This window comes from Saccopteryx leptura, chromosome 3 (assembly GCF_036850995.1).
Source record: "Saccopteryx leptura isolate mSacLep1 chromosome 3, mSacLep1_pri_phased_curated, whole genome shotgun sequence".
In the NCBI taxonomy this organism is placed as follows: Eukaryota; Metazoa; Chordata; class Mammalia; order Chiroptera; family Emballonuridae; genus Saccopteryx; species Saccopteryx leptura.
This window is the reverse complement of record NC_089505.1, coordinates 182,601,913-182,619,815: the sequence shown is the minus strand read 5'-3', so window position 1 is coordinate 182,619,815 and position 17,903 is coordinate 182,601,913. Positions and strand designations below refer to the sequence as shown.

At 48.8% G+C, this 17,903-nt stretch overlaps 1 protein-coding gene across 7 annotated transcripts in view; it reads right to left on the bottom strand.

Annotated features, from left to right (window-relative positions):
* Positions 1-448: 448 nt before the first annotated feature.
* The window catches only part of RREB1 (ras responsive element binding protein 1), a 144,902-nt gene continuing 127,447 nt past the window's right edge, over positions 449-17,903 (bottom strand). For 5 of the 7 annotated variants that reach the window (XM_066376975.1, XM_066376979.1, XM_066376976.1 and 2 more), the window contains 3 exons: positions 10,822-10,986; positions 5,257-6,081; positions 449-3,922 (listed from right to left, as the gene is read on the bottom strand). In XM_066376975.1, the coding sequence (XP_066233072.1) occupies positions 3,411-3,922; positions 5,257-6,081; positions 10,822-10,986 (1,502 nt within the window). In that variant the 3' untranslated portion in view covers positions 449-3,410. The remainder of the gene's footprint in view (positions 3,923-5,256; positions 6,082-10,821; positions 10,987-17,903) is intronic. The other 2 variants (XM_066376982.1, XM_066376981.1) reach the window with 2 other exon arrangements.

Here is a 17,903-nt window from a genome sequence, read left to right as displayed (position 1 = left end):
CAGAGCTGCTTATTGAGAACCATGTGCGGCTCACAATATCCAGAAAGCTGCCCATTCGCTGCTTTCATGACAGACCTTCCATAGACCTGTATTTGTCCCTGAGCCCCAAGCCCACCATCTCATCCAGGCCTCCTCCTTGAATTATGGGGGTTCTCCCCCACCCGGAAACAACCCTACCCCTTGTAACTGGCAAGAGAAGGCAAAGGCAAAGTGCACTTCTCAGAAGTCCCTGCCCAGAAAACAGAATTCCTGGATTTCGCTGTTGCTAAACCACTTGGGCCCGCCCACGCACTGGGGAGGGACCGTCCCTGTGCCCTCAGGACAAGTCACAACCACAACCTTATTCTCCCTGACTCTCCTCCACACTCTCACCTAACCGTCCCCAGGTCCCCGTGCAGATGGGAAGCAGGACAGAGAGGATTACAGGAAATCACAGGACAACTGCGTGGCAAGGCACCTGCCATTTTTAAAATATAGCATTTATTGCTTAGATGGTTTGATACAGAACAGCTTTTCTTCTCATTTTGAATTTGGAAGTACTATACAACTGAATACAAAGAGGAAAAAAAAGTACCAAAACTAAACTTGTGATTCTGTTCATGTGGCATAAACCAGTTTTGTACATTACATGTAGCAGCAGTTTTTTAAGTTCCCTTTAGAAAAATATGAATTCTACACATTTATTATTGTTTCCTGTTTAATGCATGGGCTGAAATCACTAGAATCAACTTCCTTTTTGAAGAGAAGAGAGGAGAGGAAAGAGACGGACAGAGGGTTGAAGGTATGACGAATCTTTCTGAAACTGGCATCCGACTGCCACATAGCTTCCCCGGAACTGCCTGGAAAAACAGCCCTTTGGGTTTTTTGTTTTCACAGCCAGGAGTTTCATGTAGTGATTGAATCTCAGCATTGTGTCCACAAATCAAAGAGAAAAAACAAGAGAAAAACTTGCACCTCAAAAAACTTTTTAGAAGATCCATCCATATATATATATGTATATGTGTATATATATATATATATACACACACACACACACATATATATGTATATATATATATATACACACATACACACACACACATACACTTTTTTTTGTAAAAGCCCTGAGGAGAAAGAGAAATCAAACAAAATGTATAGAAACAAATTAGCTGGACATGCAAACTAAGCTATGATTCACCCAGAGTTTAAACAAATCATAAATTTCACAGTTTAATATTGGGGGCAGGAAGGGGGCAGAACAAATATTACACTTCTCAACCTCACTAATAAAATGTGGCAAGACCTTACTGACTACGAGGGTACAGATGAAGGCTAAATAAAGCTTTGAATCAATAGTGATTATTGCAGCTGCAGCTGGCAGCAGGGCCGGGGCCGTTCCTGCTGCATCTCACTGCAGCGTAAAGTCACGGCTTCTCCCCACGGCACTGAGTCTTAGTGTGGAGACTTGCACAGAGGAAAAAAACACTAGGAAACCCCAAATAATTATAACAAAAATAACAACAATCGTCATAAAAAATTAAGGGATGCATGAACCAGTTTTAACTAAGCAGACCACATGTGCGTGGTACGACGTGATATGGGGTTGCTGGTTCTGACATGTATTCACCTAGAGAATAAGGGGATCTCATTTTGGAACTGTTCGTGCATCCCTAATAAAGTTAAAATTATATATACCTCAACTCTTTTTCCTTTCACATGCAAAGATACCATTTTTCATTATTTCAAGAATATATCTCTTCCTTTGAAGTCTGGGCGGTTGGGTTTTGGCTACCAGAGAAACTGGTGAGGAAGTGGAGGAAAAAGGGTCTGTGTGCTTCTGTCTGCACACTTACACTCTGAGTGTAAAAGGGGGAGGAGCACTCAAGGCCCAAGGATGAGGGGCCTGGGCAGGGTGGTCAGGGCTCAAGGGCTCCCCTAGGGCAAGGCAAGAGAGTGAGTGGAGCAGCACTAAGCATCGGGAGTCTGAGAGGTCCCAGCTCAAGGACAGGATGCTGAACAGAAGCTCAGCTACAGTAGGATATATTTCTTTTCAATACTGGGCTCCGCAGTGAGGGAAGTCTATCACCTGCATAGGATGCTCACAAAGTAAAAAAAAAAAAAAAAGAAATCCTGCCTGTTTTTGCACCCAGGGGTTTAGGTTATTTCAGAAATTAGAAACAACACGTTTATTTTCAAGCACCAATCCCAAATCGCAGGAAGATAAATATAAATCTCTCTTATCTTCAGTCTTGCATGTGCAGTTTTATTACCAGTAGTAGCAGTAGTTCCTCGCTTTGCAAATGACAGTAGCACATGCGGGTAAGGCTCGGGCTGGCTTTGGCGAACGACCTGCGAGCTGCTGGTCCCCTCTCTGCCTGGCTTCCTCAGAAGCCTTGGTGCACGCACCTCCACCCCCTCTGAGCGGGCCCTCGGCTGCGTGTGGGAGGGTCCTGCTGGATTCTGCAGTCACGGAAGAAAGGCTTGTCTAAGTACAGTAGAAGGACTCCTACCCGAGAGTGGCAGGGAAAGCTCGGGCAGACGCTCACAGAGGGACCCAGGTCCCCAGGACAAATATTGCCCATTTGTTTCTGCTGACTGCAGAGACCAGCAAACTGATGAACTAAAAATAATAATAATAATATTAATAATATATATACCAAAAAAGGGGGAAAATCAGGTACATGACATATGTGTACGTCCTCCATAGATTAAGTTGCCAATTCTTTTCTGTGAGTTAAGGAAAAAGGTCTTGAAAATTGAACGGGAAACAGCATGTCTAATTCTGGAAGAGTGGAAACACGTATGAATGAGGTCAAAGCTGGAATCTGTCCTGGTTTCGGCTTGAACCAAACTGTAAACCTCCATCAGTCACATCTTGTGACACTGAGGACCAAATGGCAGCTCCACCATAGAGCAGACAAAAGAGAAAGAATCTATTTGAGAAACAAGCATCTCATCTATATATCCTCTGGTGATGGACATGGAGTTCACATCGTTTCTTCCAGTTATTGGCCATGAGTGTCCAAGGGCGTGGTTTTTCTTCTGTTTCCAGCTCACAGAACAAAGGTTACTATCACAGATTTGCAAGAACTCACACATACCAGCACATCAATGCTTAAATGAAAAGGTCCTCTCCAAATAATTCATTAAAATATTTGCTTTTTCTTTTTTTTTTTTTAAAGTCATTTTGGGACAACACAACACCCAGAACGATACTGAAGGACTGGTAAGTAGTTAAGGCACTTGGAACGTCCGTGCCGCTCTCCCGCACGGGCACTTGTAAGGCTATGGCACCGAGCGAGCGGCCTCCCCTGTGCATCTCTCTCTTTCTCTGACAGCTGAGGGGCTCAGAGGAAACCTTATGGAACACAGTCTCAGGGCACTTTGCTTTGCTGGCTTTCATCTGTGTGCCGGGGGAAAAGGAGGAGCCATCATTCCATTCCCAGCAGTGGCGAGGCACCCTCGACCGTGGCCAGGATGGGGCGGGAGGGCCTCTTGCCGTTCAGCTCCAGCAGGTCCTGCACGAGGGCCACCGGGCTCTCTGGGTCAGGGCTATCCCGAGGCGCCTGCTCCTTGGAACTGTCCATGGAAGCAACCTTGGGAGCACCCCTGGTGGCGCCAGCCTGCCCAGTACCAGCCGTCTGATCCGCAGCCCCGTCCTCCCTGCGGCTGGCGTCCTTAGTCAGGCTTTCATTCCGGCTCCGGGTGACAGCCACATGGTTGCCCGCCAACACAGCCAAGTCAGCCTCGTTCTCAGAGACGGGGTTGTTGCCGCTGTGGGTGGACTCGCTTTCACTGTCCTCCTCACCCCGTTCGTCCTTGTCGCTGTCCTTCCCGTGATGTTTGGTGTGCCTGGCTTTCTGGTGGACCCGCTGATGGCGAACCAGGCTGTGCTTCAAGGTGAAGGTCCGCTCGCAGGTTTGACATTTGTATGGCCTTTCTCCTGCAGCAATGAGGGAAAGAAATTGTGTCTGTTAATGGTCAGGCCTCCTGTTAGCTTTGCACAGGAGCAGTCATGAAGGAAAGGCAAGAGGCAGCGGGAGGCAGGGGCAAGGACTCTCTTCCGAGCAGGTAAACCCTCTTAGTTGTCTGAACTGGCAAAATGAGAAAGCAGAAACCAGGTGCCAGCCATGATTTCCCTCTTCCTTTCACCTCTAAACCCGGGCTTTTCACACTCTGATCCAGGAACCAGACCTCACAGAAGGGCACAGCAGGTCCCTCCCACAGGGAAAGGCGCCATTCCTGAGGGCTCTATTGACAGTAGCACCTCCTCAGTCAGAGGCATGAGACACTCTGTGTTTTGACAGGAAGCAGCTGGGGCTTCCCTTTGGCTCACAAACACCAGGCTGTGAGCAGCTGAGACAACCACCTGCTGGGAGCCTAAGAATATCTCTCTGTTGGGGGGCCAGCCCCAGAGCCCTCCAAATCCCCCAGCCCAGGGCAGAACTGACTGCCCTGAGGTGGGGCCCATGTTCGGGGAGCATGTGTGTGTGCCCTGCTGGCTGGGAGGCAGGAGAGCCGAGCTCAAGATCAGGGCCTGGGTTGTTGCTGTTGTTTTTGGGGGTTGGGGAGCTGGTATGCTTGCATGTTTTCACTTCATGAGTGTGTCCGGGTATCCTTCTTTCCAGCAAAGCAGCAGCCTCTGCTGTGGGGTGTGTAGCCTCAACCCTGCAGCTGGTGAGTTCCAAGAGCACGAACGTGTGCAGAGCACATACCCCCAAAGGCCTTTGCAGCGGTCAAGGTGCACCAACTTCCCACCTGAAGGCTAATGATAAGATGAACCCAGGTGCCTGCCAATGGAGCACCTGTCCCTACTGCTTGCTGCCCAGGCCACACCCCACAGTCCTTCCAGGCTCAGGACTTTATGGGACCATGGGCCCTAAATGCCCAGCACGCACATTCTCCTGGACGCTTCCATGAGACTGGACAGCTGTCGTCCCCATTCTAGAGACAGGAGAACCGAGGCTCAGAGCATTGATCAGGTGTTGTAAAAAACAGCACTCACGAGGGACCCCTCCACTGTCTCCCTGTAAGGAGCCTGTTCGTTTCAGGTGCCAGAGAACAACTTGTTCAATTCCTAGTTTACAGCGCTCAGCTCAGTCGACTCTCTCCGCCTCCCTCCGGCACGAGTTTCCTCACTGCTTCGCGGGAGGCACCTCCTCCTGACTTAGGTGAGTCAGAGGAAAGAGACGGAACCAAACTCGCCCCCCTTACCAGGCTTGGGAATGGGCCGTCCCTGGAAGAACCCCACGGCCCCGGAGGCCGGGCCTGCCTTACCCGTGTGGGACCGCATGTGCCGGGTCAGGTCCTGCAGAGACCAGAACCTCTTGTTGCACACCGTGCAGACCTTCTTCCTCTTGTCCGCTTTGCTGGACGCACTTCTAGATGAGTCTGTTTTTGGCTTCTTGTCATCATCACTCTTCTCCGAGGACTTCTTCTCGGCTGTGCCCTCCCCGTCGGAGGTGACCTCAGCCTCCTCGCTCTGCTTCTCCGCCAAGCCTTCTGACACGGCCTCTCCCTTGGCCAGGGGCTCAGGCCTGTTCTCAGGCTCTAGGGCAGGGGTGATGGCAGCAGGGACAGCCATCGAGCCCTTGGCCACGCCACTCTCGCCCGGGCCCTCCCGAGGGGGCACACTTTCCTCCCTGGGCACCTCAGGGCCATGGGCCTTCCTGTGGCGGCTCAGGGTCCCAAGGAACTTGAAGCTCTTACCGCAGATGTCGCAGGTGTGCTTCTGGTCCTGCTGGGCGGAGCCTCCGCTGCCCACGGCGCCAGAGTCACCCTCGGCCAGCTTGAAGCCCATCAGCTTGCTGGCAAGGTTGAGGTCCAAGCTCTTGTTGCTGACCGTGTCTTCCTCTGGGCCATCCGCGTCCTCATTCCTCTCCTCCATGCCATGCTTTTCCTTGGGCTCCGGGCTCTCCTGAGAACCCCACTCGTCTCCAGCTGCGGGCGTGGCTGCTCCCTGAGTCAGCTCCTCCATGGGGAGCTCTTCTTTGACCTGGTCAGGCTCAGGGGCCCCCTCTAACCACAGCTGCGTTTTCTCTGGAGAGGTGAGGTCCAGCACTTCGCCTCCTGCAGCTGATGTCTCCACGTCAGATTGGCTGTCTGCAGGGGCAAGCACAAAGGCATGGTGAGACCACACGCCAACACACATACCCCTTTCAAGGGCTCTGTCATGACTCTCGGGTGGACTCACCCCAAATCATCACCTTTAGGGCTCAAATGAACCTGGGGTTAATTTATAAGAGGCAGAAAGAGCCTCCATATACACACAGGTTGGAGTCACAGGGCTGGCCTCCCCTTTTTATGTCACTGGCTGCGCCCAGCGCCCTCCCCTGCTACACACAGGGATGCTCGGGCCCCAGGGACACGTGAGCGACTGAGGACAGCACAGACAGAAGAAATGTGAGAGAGGAAAGTTGGTGCATTCCAGAGGTTTACGGCTAGGGAGGTTGAGGAAGCTGAGCTGTACAAGTTATTTTTCAGTGCAGAGATTATACAAACATGCAACACAGATGGGGCTACCCCCAAACACTCCAAACACGGTGTCTGAAGATGAAACGGCCCAAAGCATGTCCTATGCGCTACAGTGCGCACTCTCGCCTGACATCTCATTCCCAGAAAGAGTTCCAAGGCAGAAGGAGACATGTGCATACCATGGGCCTCCCTGGCTACTTCAGGACCCCAGGTAGGGAGTTGGGAGCATTTCCTGCCTCTTGATTGGTTCCCACCTGTCTACTCTCCACAGCAAATGTGGACAGTCTATCACAGTGTTTAAGACCTTAAGGGATGGCACAGTGGCAATAGGAATGACACCGAGCAGATGGCAGTGTTCTTCAGAAGCACTGTCTTCTCTTCATGTGAGTTGGAACAAGGGCTTAATGACCCTGTAATTATGTGCTAGGACAGTGAAGCTTTCTGCTGTGACCTGCTATTTAACTGCAGATCCAACGGCCAATTTATAGGCTGAGCACACTGTTTCACAAGCACATACATTAGATGCACCCCCTCCTGGTGGAGCCCTGACTGCACAGTCTGTGAGCCAGCAGACGCATGTGCCTTGCCTGTGTCCTTGCCTGAGGTAACCATGCACACACAGCAATATCTGCCCACATCCGCCACACTGGCTCACACGCTGGCTTATCTGTCAAGGTGGTCCTGGGACTGGGGCCCCATGCTCATACCTGCCCAGGGATTGGGGCTGTCCTGCCACCGCCTGCGCAGTACACTACCACTTACATCACTTCAGTGGTTTTATTTTGCCTATTCTTTCAGCAGCTACTGTGGGAGTATCTCAAGAGGTTTCAGGATGAAAACAATTACAGCGTGACTAAAATTTCTGACAACGACTTCGGAAAAGTATTCACAAATTTAAGATGAATCCTGAGCTACACTCACCAACGTCTAGTTCTAAGGATAAACTAGTGCTCATTTTCTTGAATCATTCCAATAGGGAGCATCTATTGCATGGATTTAAAAAAACATTAAACACTCAGTTTCTTATTTGTTGGCTTTGTAGTAGTTCTCTTAAAAGAGGCTTGATCTCTGGTCACTTCCTATTTGCCCAAGTACATTCTAGAATTTGTCCCTCTTAGTTATTACATTTTTTTTCCACCAAAGAACACGGATTATTTTAAAGTTTAACCATGAGTAAAAATTATAATGAGTTCTGAAACGAAACCAAATATATGTATCTGATGACTTTTCTAAGTAAATATACTAAGATGAGATCATTCTCACTCCTGGGCCCTTCTTCAGTGTGAATAATGGAGCATTCATTCTAAATCCTGTGAAGGGCTAACTCACTTCCTCTGGTGAACTTTCCCTGAGGCTTGGCTGTGCTCTACCAATCTTCCACAAGGGGGAGTGTTTCAGCAGGGTAGCCCAGGCCCTTCCAGTTCCAAGCAACTCCAACTGATTTTTATTAGTGGTTCTTGGGAACAATAGACTCGTAACCTTTCCTTGTATCTCATGAATATCCGGCTTATAAAACTAGGTCCTATTTTGATCCCTGCCCTCCTCAACCACTCACACTTCCAAATACAGGTATCTAATGACTTTTCTAAGCAATGCTACCTATCTTAACGCCTTGACTCTGTCTCATCAGTACCTCTTTTGTGATGCTAGATTTAAGAAAACTGCTGGAGGAAGCAGATGGGATCCTAATGGCACTGTTTCCTATGGGGAAGTGGAGACTTTTACGTCAGCTCAATACTGCCTCCTAGAAGTTCCAAGTCCCTCAGCAAATGCAAAACACTAGCAGCCTACATACCTAATCTGACTGGGCAGGGGCCAGGCTGTTCAAGTGGCTCTGTACCTCACATGCCCCCTGCCTGTGCTGCTGAGTCCACACGGGCACACGTGGCTTCTGGGCTGGTAAGGGCAGCCACCAGTAAGGGACAGTTTGAATCACCTTTATGCTGATTTTAAAAAATCATGTGTAGGTGCCCAAACATACAAAGGCCATCAGCTGAGGAAGAAAACGTCCAAGTCCTCCCCAAAGGCAAGTAGGCCTGGCTACCTCTCTGCTCACAAGACACGAACCACGAGTTTCAGGTTAACTCTGAATGAACAATGTGTCCCTGTGGGCAGGACTGCCCATGACAGCATTTGCCGCACTGCCTCTGGGGAGAATCTAGGGTATGTTTTCATGTGATGGGAAAAGTCAGACCTACATTATAAAACACGTTTAGGGATTTTAAGAAAATGCAACTCAGGCATATAAACCTAGAACACCCCTCGAGAACTTCCTTGGTCATTTCCTGCCTTTGTTTTTTATGGTCTTCATCTAAGGACCCCACTTTTAACTTCATGGGAGTGGGCGCCCGCAGGAAATTGTCGCCTTCTCTGCTGTGTTCACCGGGCTTTAAAAATTCTTGAAATCACTGAATCCAGTCTCCCTAACCTCTTTCCTCTCCTTCGTACATCTTGGTCCTCTCTCAGCATGGATTATGACCACAATTAAACCAAAGACACATTTTCTCTTTGCTGGTTTCACATTACAATGTTTGGTGAGGTCTCTTTTTCCAGAGACTTTTTTCTTTCATGTAACACCTACAGGGAGGAGAGGAAGGGCTCTAATAGGAGCTGGATAACAAAATTCTTCACTGCAAATGTAAAGACCAAACACACCCACAGTGTGAAACTTGGTGCTGAACCGAAGCTGAGACACAAAATCCCATTAGCTTGGGGTTGGCAGGCGTCCCGGGTCTGCTGCTCCTCAGTGCTTGCAAGAGAGTGGGCTCCCCACACTTCCTGTCTGCAAGCTCCAAAAACCAAGGGCACCCCGCAACTGCCCACAATGATGGGCTGCTCTCCCACTTCTGCAGCGACTGTCGCTGCTTTCTACACCAGGCTGCCACCGGATCTCCTAGTGCCCACTGCTACACCCCGAGAACGACCATCTGCAGCACACCTGCATTCTTCCAGCGCTGCTGTGGGTTTCCTGGGGGCTGGGGTGCTACCTCTGGCTCAAGGGGAGCCAAGCCATGCAAGATTCTGTGGGCATCTGCCTCCTCCTTTACTCAAAGATCCTAGCAAATGATGCAGGGACAAAAGCCAGGGCTAGATCCAGTCAACCGGTCTACATTTTTATACCTTTAGAGGGTTTGATTTCAACTAAAGGTCCGGGCAGTTCAAGGGCCTGTCAAGGCAAGTCGTCCCTAGGACTTGGTAGGAGGTATGGGAGAAAAAGCAGAAGGTTCCAGGTCAAATCCTCTTCCTGGATATGCTACCCATCCAGATGCACCCCCTCCCTTAGTAACTGACATAAGGTTAAGGGGGCCTGGGATTGATTAAAGCCTGACCCTCTAGTCCACACTGATGGGGGGAGGGGACTCCCAGACAACGCAGCGCCCCATCCTCGCCCACATCTGAGGAAGAGAAGCACAGGATACAATGACACCACTAGAAAACCACTTCTGGGGGGATCTCATCTGCTTCCAGTAACAGGGGTGGGGGGGGGCTTCAAGATCTATAAAACTGAATCCACACCAAGGGCTAGCTCGCTGTGTGTCTAAGTGACCTGCAGGAGCCAGTTTTTACAATAGTTTTGGGGGTGTGAGGGGTGCTGAACCCCGGCAGCTGGAGATGACACATGTACTAAATGGAGGATGTGAGTAAATACAGAAGCCGTCAGGGGAAAAGGAGGTGGCAGGAGGCGCACGGGGTGGCCGTTAGTTGCCCCGTAGGGGCTGGAGGAAGGAAGCGCGCATCAGCACAGGAGAATAATACCCGGATTCGGGTCAAGCAGAGATGTGATTAAGGAAAGGGCATGCAGAGTGCTTTTCCAAACAGACAAAGTTTTGTTTTACTGGGAAGAGTTGTTGAAAAGAAAAACACCCACCCCATCCCGCCCTGTCAAGGACCGGGCATCCCTAGTTCCTGCAAAGCCCTGACACCTGTGAGCCCATCCCTGCTCCATAAGATTCGGCAAAGGTTGGGGTGGGAGAAAACAATATCCCAGGCCTTTCAGGTTTCACATCCCTTGTAGATGTGTGGTCACCAAGAGCTAAATTAGCCGTGCACCCGTCCTCATATCCCAGCTCCAGTGGGGCCCAGAGCCTGAACAAGGAGGTCTGCTGGGAGGCTGACACATCTTCCCTAGTAGCTCAGAAAATCAACAGGGGCACTGCCATCATTTCCCACTCCCCCGCCCTGCTGCACACTCCCAGCCCTTGGCAGGGCCCGCCTTTCTGGACTGTGGAGTTCTACAGGGCAGTGGACAAGGCCATTCCACCATGCTTGGAGGGCTGAAGTTTGCTAGAAGCTAACCAAGGTTAACTGGGGCTAAGCGGTCGGCTTTCTTCTGGCCCTCTCCTCCTCTTCATCACCTGGAAGCACTACCTGTGCTATCATGGGGTCCAACATCACTCTCTTTGGACTGGGGAATAAGCCCGTTTCTTCTCAGGGAACAGTTGGTAACTCCATGTTTGCGCAACTGGTGGCGTTCACAGTTAGATTTGGTAGAAAAGAAGGCATCACATTTTTGACAAGGGAAGGGTTTCTGACCTGAAGCAGGAAAAAAAATAGGTAATTTATCTGGCTTTCTACTGCAATGAGAAAGAGAAGTTGCTTTTGGTTCATTTTCCTGGGATTACTGGCATTTGCTTCCCCCCGCCCCCACCCCATCCTTTTAAGAAAATAAATAAAACACATTAAAAAAGAAAACTGAACACAAATCAAATGATCATCTTCCCTTAGTCTAAGTGGGATGGAATTAACATTTTGACTTAAAAACACGAAAAGTTAACGATGAAACCAAGATACATGTGTTTAAAATAAGACAACAAGATTACAATCAAACATCTTAAATGATAACAAAAAGTGAAGGGGCTGTAGCACACAGCAAGGACACACCTATGGTTTGTCACAAGAAGACAGCTTTCATCACTTTCTAGCATTGCCAGTATGACAGATGCTGGAAAACCCAAGGGGACACGAGGCCCTCCACCAGGGCCCTGGGACCCCGAAGTCTTTGGGGGTGAGTCTCTTTCTGACCTAGGCGCACCTGCCCTCCCATGCAGGAGGGAGGTGGGGAGTTCTACTTGCCAGGGCTTCATGAGCCATCCTGCAGGCACCTCTGCCTAAGGTCACTGTGTCCCTAGCCAGCAAATCAGAGGTCTGCTCGTAGCACGAATGGTTCTTTGTTCCCCTGCTTTGACCTTTTGCTAGCGGTAAATAAGTGACCAACAAATCCTGAGTGCATTAGATCATCTGCCTCACTCAACAGACCTGCACTGGATGAGAAGTCACTGAACAGCCCCCATCCCACCCAACTCCGCCAGTGAGGCCACCTGTCAGAGGGGAGCTTGCCCCTCCTCCTCCCCAGGAGTTATCTGATTTGGTTTCCCGAACCTCTCCCTTTTATTTGGATTCTTTTGTACTGTAAACATGAAGTTTCAAAATGCAAGCCAGGCTCCTCTGCAACTTGTCCCTTGTTTGCCTGAATGGGTGTCAGGGGACAAGCAAGAATCAGGGCAGAAAGTGGGGACAGAAAGGAGGAGAAAAGGAAGAAAGGAGGTAGAGGGGGAGCAGGGAAGTGATGAGGCGGGTCTCAGTAGAGACAAGAGGGGGTATTTACTGTATCATTGGGTTCTTCTGCCTTCTGCCCCCCTGATCTCCAGAATCCAAGGTCCCAGTTTCCAGTTTTACAGGGTAAAAGGTTTGTGTACTAACAAACATGAGTTCAGAGCTAAAGCCCAGTATGTCTGTCTGGTAATCTTGGGAATGCCACAATCAGATACAAGTAAGAAATGACAGGAAAAATATAAAACAGAGCTGCCATACGATCCAACAACTGCATTTCTGGGTATTTATCCAAAGAAAACAAAAATCACTAGTTGGAAAAGATATGTGCATCTCCATGTTCACTGCAACATTACTAGTAATAGCCAAGATATGGAAGCAACCCGATGTCCATCAGTAGAGGAGTGGAGATGTGGTGTGTGCATAAACAGATACCCACAGAGTGGACTATTATTCAGCAATAAAAAAGAATAAAACCTTGTTATTTATGACAACAGGAATAGACCTTGAGGGAATTATGCCAAGTGAAATAAGCCTGACAGAGAAAGACAAATACTGTAAATTTTCACTGGTATGTGGAATCTAATAAAACAAAAACAAAAACAAAAAAACGAAACAAAAGCCAAACAAACCCAAAACAAATGAATAAACAAAACAGAACCCCCCCCCCCCCCCCCCACAGATATAAAGAACAAGCTGATGGTTGCCAGAGGGGAAGGGAGATGGGGAAACAGGAATGGTAATCATTTAAAAAGTAAATAAACTGCCTGACCAGGCGGTGGCGCAGTGGATAGAGCATCGGACTGGGATGCAGAGGACCCAGGTTCGAGACCCTGAGGTTGTGAGCTTGAGCGCAGGCTCATCTGGTTTGAGCAAAAGTCCACCAGCTTGAACCCAACCAAGGTCACTGGCTCCAGCAAGGGGTTACTTGGTCTGCTGAAGGCCCACGGTCAAGGCACATATGAGAAAGCAATCAATGAACAACTAAGGTGTTGCAACGTGCAATGGAAAACTAATGATTGATGCTTCTCATCTCTCTCCATTCCTGTCTGTCTGTCCCTGTCTATCCCTCTCTCTGACTCACTCCTTGTCTCTGTAAAAAACAAACAAAAAAAACCAACCAAACAAAAAACCCCACACAAATAAAAAAGCAAAGGCCTGACCTGTGGTGGTGCAGTGGATAAAGCCTAGACCTGGAATGCTGAGGTTGCTGGTTAGAAACCCCGGGTTAGGGCCCTGGCCAGTTGGCTCAGCGGTAGAGCGTTGGCCTGGCATGTGGGGGACCCGGGTTCGATTCCCGGCCAGGGCACATAGGAGAAGCGCCCATTTGCTTCTCCACCCCCTCCCTCCTTCCTCTCTGTCTCTCTCTTCCCCTCCCGCAGCCAAGGCTCCATTGGAGCAAGGATGGCCCGGGAGCTGGGGATGGCTCCTTGGCCTCTGCCCCAGGCGCTAGAGTGGCTCTGGTCGCGGCAGAGCGACGCCCCGGAGGGGCAGAGCATCGTCCCCTGGTGGGCGTGCCGGGTGGATCCCGGTTGGGTGCATGCGGGAGTCTGTCTGACTGTTTCTCCCTGTTTCCAGCTTCAGAAAAATACAAAAAAAAAAAAAAAAAGAAAGAAACCCCGGGTTTGCCCTGTCAAGGCACACATTAAAAAGTACTACGAGAATGACCAGACGGTGGCGCAGTGGATAGAGCGTTGAACTGGGATGTGGAGGACTCAGGTTCAAGACCCTGAGGTCGCCAGCTTGAGCACAGCCTCATCTGGTTTGAGCAAGGCTCACCAGCTTGAGCCCAAGGTCACTGGCTCGAGCAAGGGTCACTTGGTCTGCTGTAGCCCCCTGGTCAAGGCACATATGAGAAAGCAATCAATGAACAACTAAGGAACCTCAACGAATAATTGATGTTTCTCATCTCTCTCCCTTCCCTGTCTGTCTATCCCTCTCTCTGACTCTGTCACAAAACAAAAAAACCAAAAAAACAAGTACTACGAGTTGATGCTCCCCATCCCCCTACCCCCTTTCTCTCTTTCTCTATCCTCGCTCTAAATCAAGAAATAAAATCTTAAAAAAAAAAAAAAGAGCACAAAACTATATGCAATGCCTGAATCCAGACTGGATTATAGACCGGAAAGAGCTCAAAAGGACATTTTTGGGTTAACAGATGAAATCTGATTATGACTGTGGATTAGAAGAAAGAAAAATAAAGAGCTGTCAGGAAAGTCAACCTGCACAGTTGCACTGAACAGCACTCCTGGGGGCTTTCAGACTCCCGTTTAGGTAACTGTGAACGGAGGCCTGCACGGGTGCAGTTCACAGGCCCAGGAACTCACAGCAGCCACACAGCAGGGCCTGGCGCCCGGGCTTTGCAGACAGGGAGCGAAGGACTAGCACCATCACCTCTGGGGGGTGCCAGTCACACACAGCGGGCTAGCCTGTGACCCAGCACCATGGGAGTCACTGCCCCCCAAGTTCAATCATCAGTGCTAATCACAGAAAAGGGATGTTCATCCCTCCTGAGCTGGAAGACCCTTTCAGGCAATGGTTCCAAATTACCTGTGGAGCATTTTAAGAACACAGATGCCTGTACAGATATAATAGAATTGTACCCCTGAAACCTGGATAATTTTATTAACCAATGTCACTTCAATACATTCAATAAAAAATAATAAATTTAGAAAAAAAGAAAAAGAGAATATCGATGGCTGGAATAATCCCAGACCAGGGGATTGGAGACCTGGCAAAGCGGAATCAGAACCAGGAACCTGGCATGCACACTTGTAAGGAGTACCACAGGGCCCACAGCACAGGAAGAACCACCAGTGACGTTCATGTTTACCTTCACAGAGCTCAGGAGGTGTTCTCTGCTAAAATTACCAAACTGATGTTAACACAATCACACTTTTGCGTAAGGCTAGTTTTAAAAGTATTTTAATGTTAATTGTTGCACCTCCAAATTATTCCTGCTTTTTACTAAAAACTGAAAATAATAGCTAATCATTATTTGGACTATTTTAAGTAAAAAACCAAACCAAAAAAAACCCCTTTTTAACATTTTGCTGTCAAAAGGCAATATCATGGCCTCTCTGAGTCAGGCCAGATGAGAAGGCAAGAACTAGGCAGAAAGAGAGAGGGGGGCGGTGTGGAGGGAGAGGAAAACAAGTCAGAAGCTGTGACTATAAACTGATACAATTCTTGATTTCAAATAAAACAATTGGTTTCTTTGCTTCTACCTATTACATGCTTTACTCTGTAATTTTCAAGTTGGTAAATGTTTCTCCTTTATAACTGGTTTGGACAGCTGGGCTACTGTCCCACAATGAAGATTCACATTAATGCTAAATTCAGAAAACAATTCAATGATGCCAAAGTACTGCATTGAACTATGAAGCTTCCCAAAGAGACACTAGAGGAGCCTTGAAAAGTTCTCATTTCACTGCATAAGCCTTACATTTTATTTTGTTTTTCTATGTATTTTTTATTTAGTGAAAGGAGGGGAGGCAGAGAGACACACTCCCACATGCCTCTGACCAGGATCCACCGGGCATGCCTAGGGGATGCTCTAGGGGGCGATGCTCTGCCTATCTGGGGTGTTGCTTTGTTGCTCAGCAACTGAGCTCGTAGAGCCTGAGGCGATGGTGCCATCCTCAGCATCCTCAGCACACACTGGCCAACTACTTAAATGAATCCAGCCAGGCAGACAGGAAAGGCTGACACCAGGTGCCCCTTGCCCACAGCAACAGTGAACCCCTAGCTTGACAGCACCTGGTCTACTCAATGCTGCCCATTTGGAAGGTAGGCTGGACTGGAAACATATTTTCAAGGCAGCATACAGGCACCATGCTAATTCTATGCATTTGCCAAATGGTCGGGAGAAGTTGACTCTGAAGATGCGGGCACAGTTCGCCTAAATGCAGCCTAAAACTGGACACTGCTCAGAACTCCTGGCTGGAGTGCAGCTAAGATTTTAATACTACAGTGAAAACAAACAAACAAACAAACAACAAACAAAAATCCTCTTCCCTGTATAAAACTTGTTCACAGGATCATTTCAGAGTCCATGTTTAATTTCTCTTATGGGTAAGCCTTAGTCTTATTCTTATATCAAAGTTTCTGAAGGGAGCATGTAACTAACAGAAAGTTGGGGAGCCAGTAGACAGGCAGCTCAGAGATTCTGAGCTGTCACCGACCAGAAAAACACCAGTCTGTGGATGAGGAGCTGGATCAGATGGTTTCCCAAGCTCTGTCCACCTCCAGCACTTGCATGGTAAATGTTCTAACACAGCACCGGGCACAGCCCAGCGCTCTATAATTGTCATTGGGAGCTGAAGCAGTGAAAACAGCAAAGGATACTAACAGCCCAATGGGCGCCAGCCTTCATGTGTGTCTGTGCATGTGGTTGACTCCATTCTGTGGTCATTAAGTCTCTGATACATAGTATTCTGGTCCGCATCTGTCTCCCAACCTTCTCGGAAACCTCTTCCCAATCTTCCACACTGGGACATGTGAGGATACAGGGAGGGAGGAAGCATGACCTATACCTGTTCAGAGGACCAGAAGCCACACCACCCTGACCACAGGGCAGTTGCAGGGATTTTGACCCTGGCTTTGAAATCTAGCTCTCCTGCTCACTGCTCATCACTCATATGACCCTACGCAAGTTGTTAGCCTTTCTAAAGTTCTATCTCCTCACGGCAAAATGTGGACATCACCACCCTCATGGGACACTGATGATGGCTGGCTCTGGAAGTTTCTGATGCCCACTGTGAGTGCTCCCCTCAATGGGCCAAGTCCTGTAGTCCCTCTTCAAGAACACAGTAGGACAGGATGTCAGGGATGGGGCCAAAACAGACAGTTATTGAGAGGGCAGGAACTGTGGAGGGACAAGTAGCAGAGCCTGTTTATCTTTACACCCACCCTACCCTACCCCACCTCCAACAAATCTCCTATCATCTATGTTTAGTTTCAGATGCTAACAAATTTTACACCAAATAGAAAATTTCTGGTATTCAGAAGCCAGGGAATTGTAATAAGTGGATTCACAAAGGTGAACGTATATCAGACATCTTCAATGACACAAGCACAACTCTTGAAAGGAATTCCTGGTCATGCTAGGAAGAGAACATCCAGGAATAAATGGCCTCACCCGAGGCGACAATGTGTGTGGGATCCATCTACTAGGCACAGGACTCCTAGTTGGAGGAAGGTGGAGGAGGCAGGGCAAGGGCCACACTCATCACGGGGTCCCCTGCTTTCTAAAAAGGAGGAACAGAAATACTCACTTCTCCAGACTCTGCAGGTGACCAAAAAGTGTTACCCAAAAAAGGCAGCAGGAGACTGCTGTGTGGGCCTTCAAGGTGCATCCCCCTTTCTGAGCTGCTTTCCTCATTGGAGCCATTACTTTACTTGGTCAGGCTCAAATGATGGCCTGAAAATGCCACATACACGTTACAAATGTAGGAAGCTTGAGCCCTGACATGCCACCACTGGATTCCACCACAACTGAGAGATGCCACATCTAAGTAGCAAGCAGCATCACAGGAGCCCCTTAGCCTGCGCTCTTCTCGGCTCCAATCCCCTCTCTGCTGTCCCCCATTTGTAGAAACAGCCTTCCTCCAGGGGCTTCTCCCAAACTCCACGTGATGAGCAGCTGATGAGCAGCGAAGAGGAAGTGTTTCTACCTGGGGGTGGAGCATGGCTCACACCCAGCATCCGCCTCTCCTTGCCACACTGTCATGAGCCTCCTAACTACCTGGGCTGTCAGACTTAGCAACTCAAAATACAGCTCACCCAGTTAAATCTGAATTTCAGATAAACACCAAATGAAGTTTTTAGTATATTCCAAATATTATTTAAACTAAAAAATCATTACTTATTTGAAATTCAAATGTAAATGGCACCGTGTT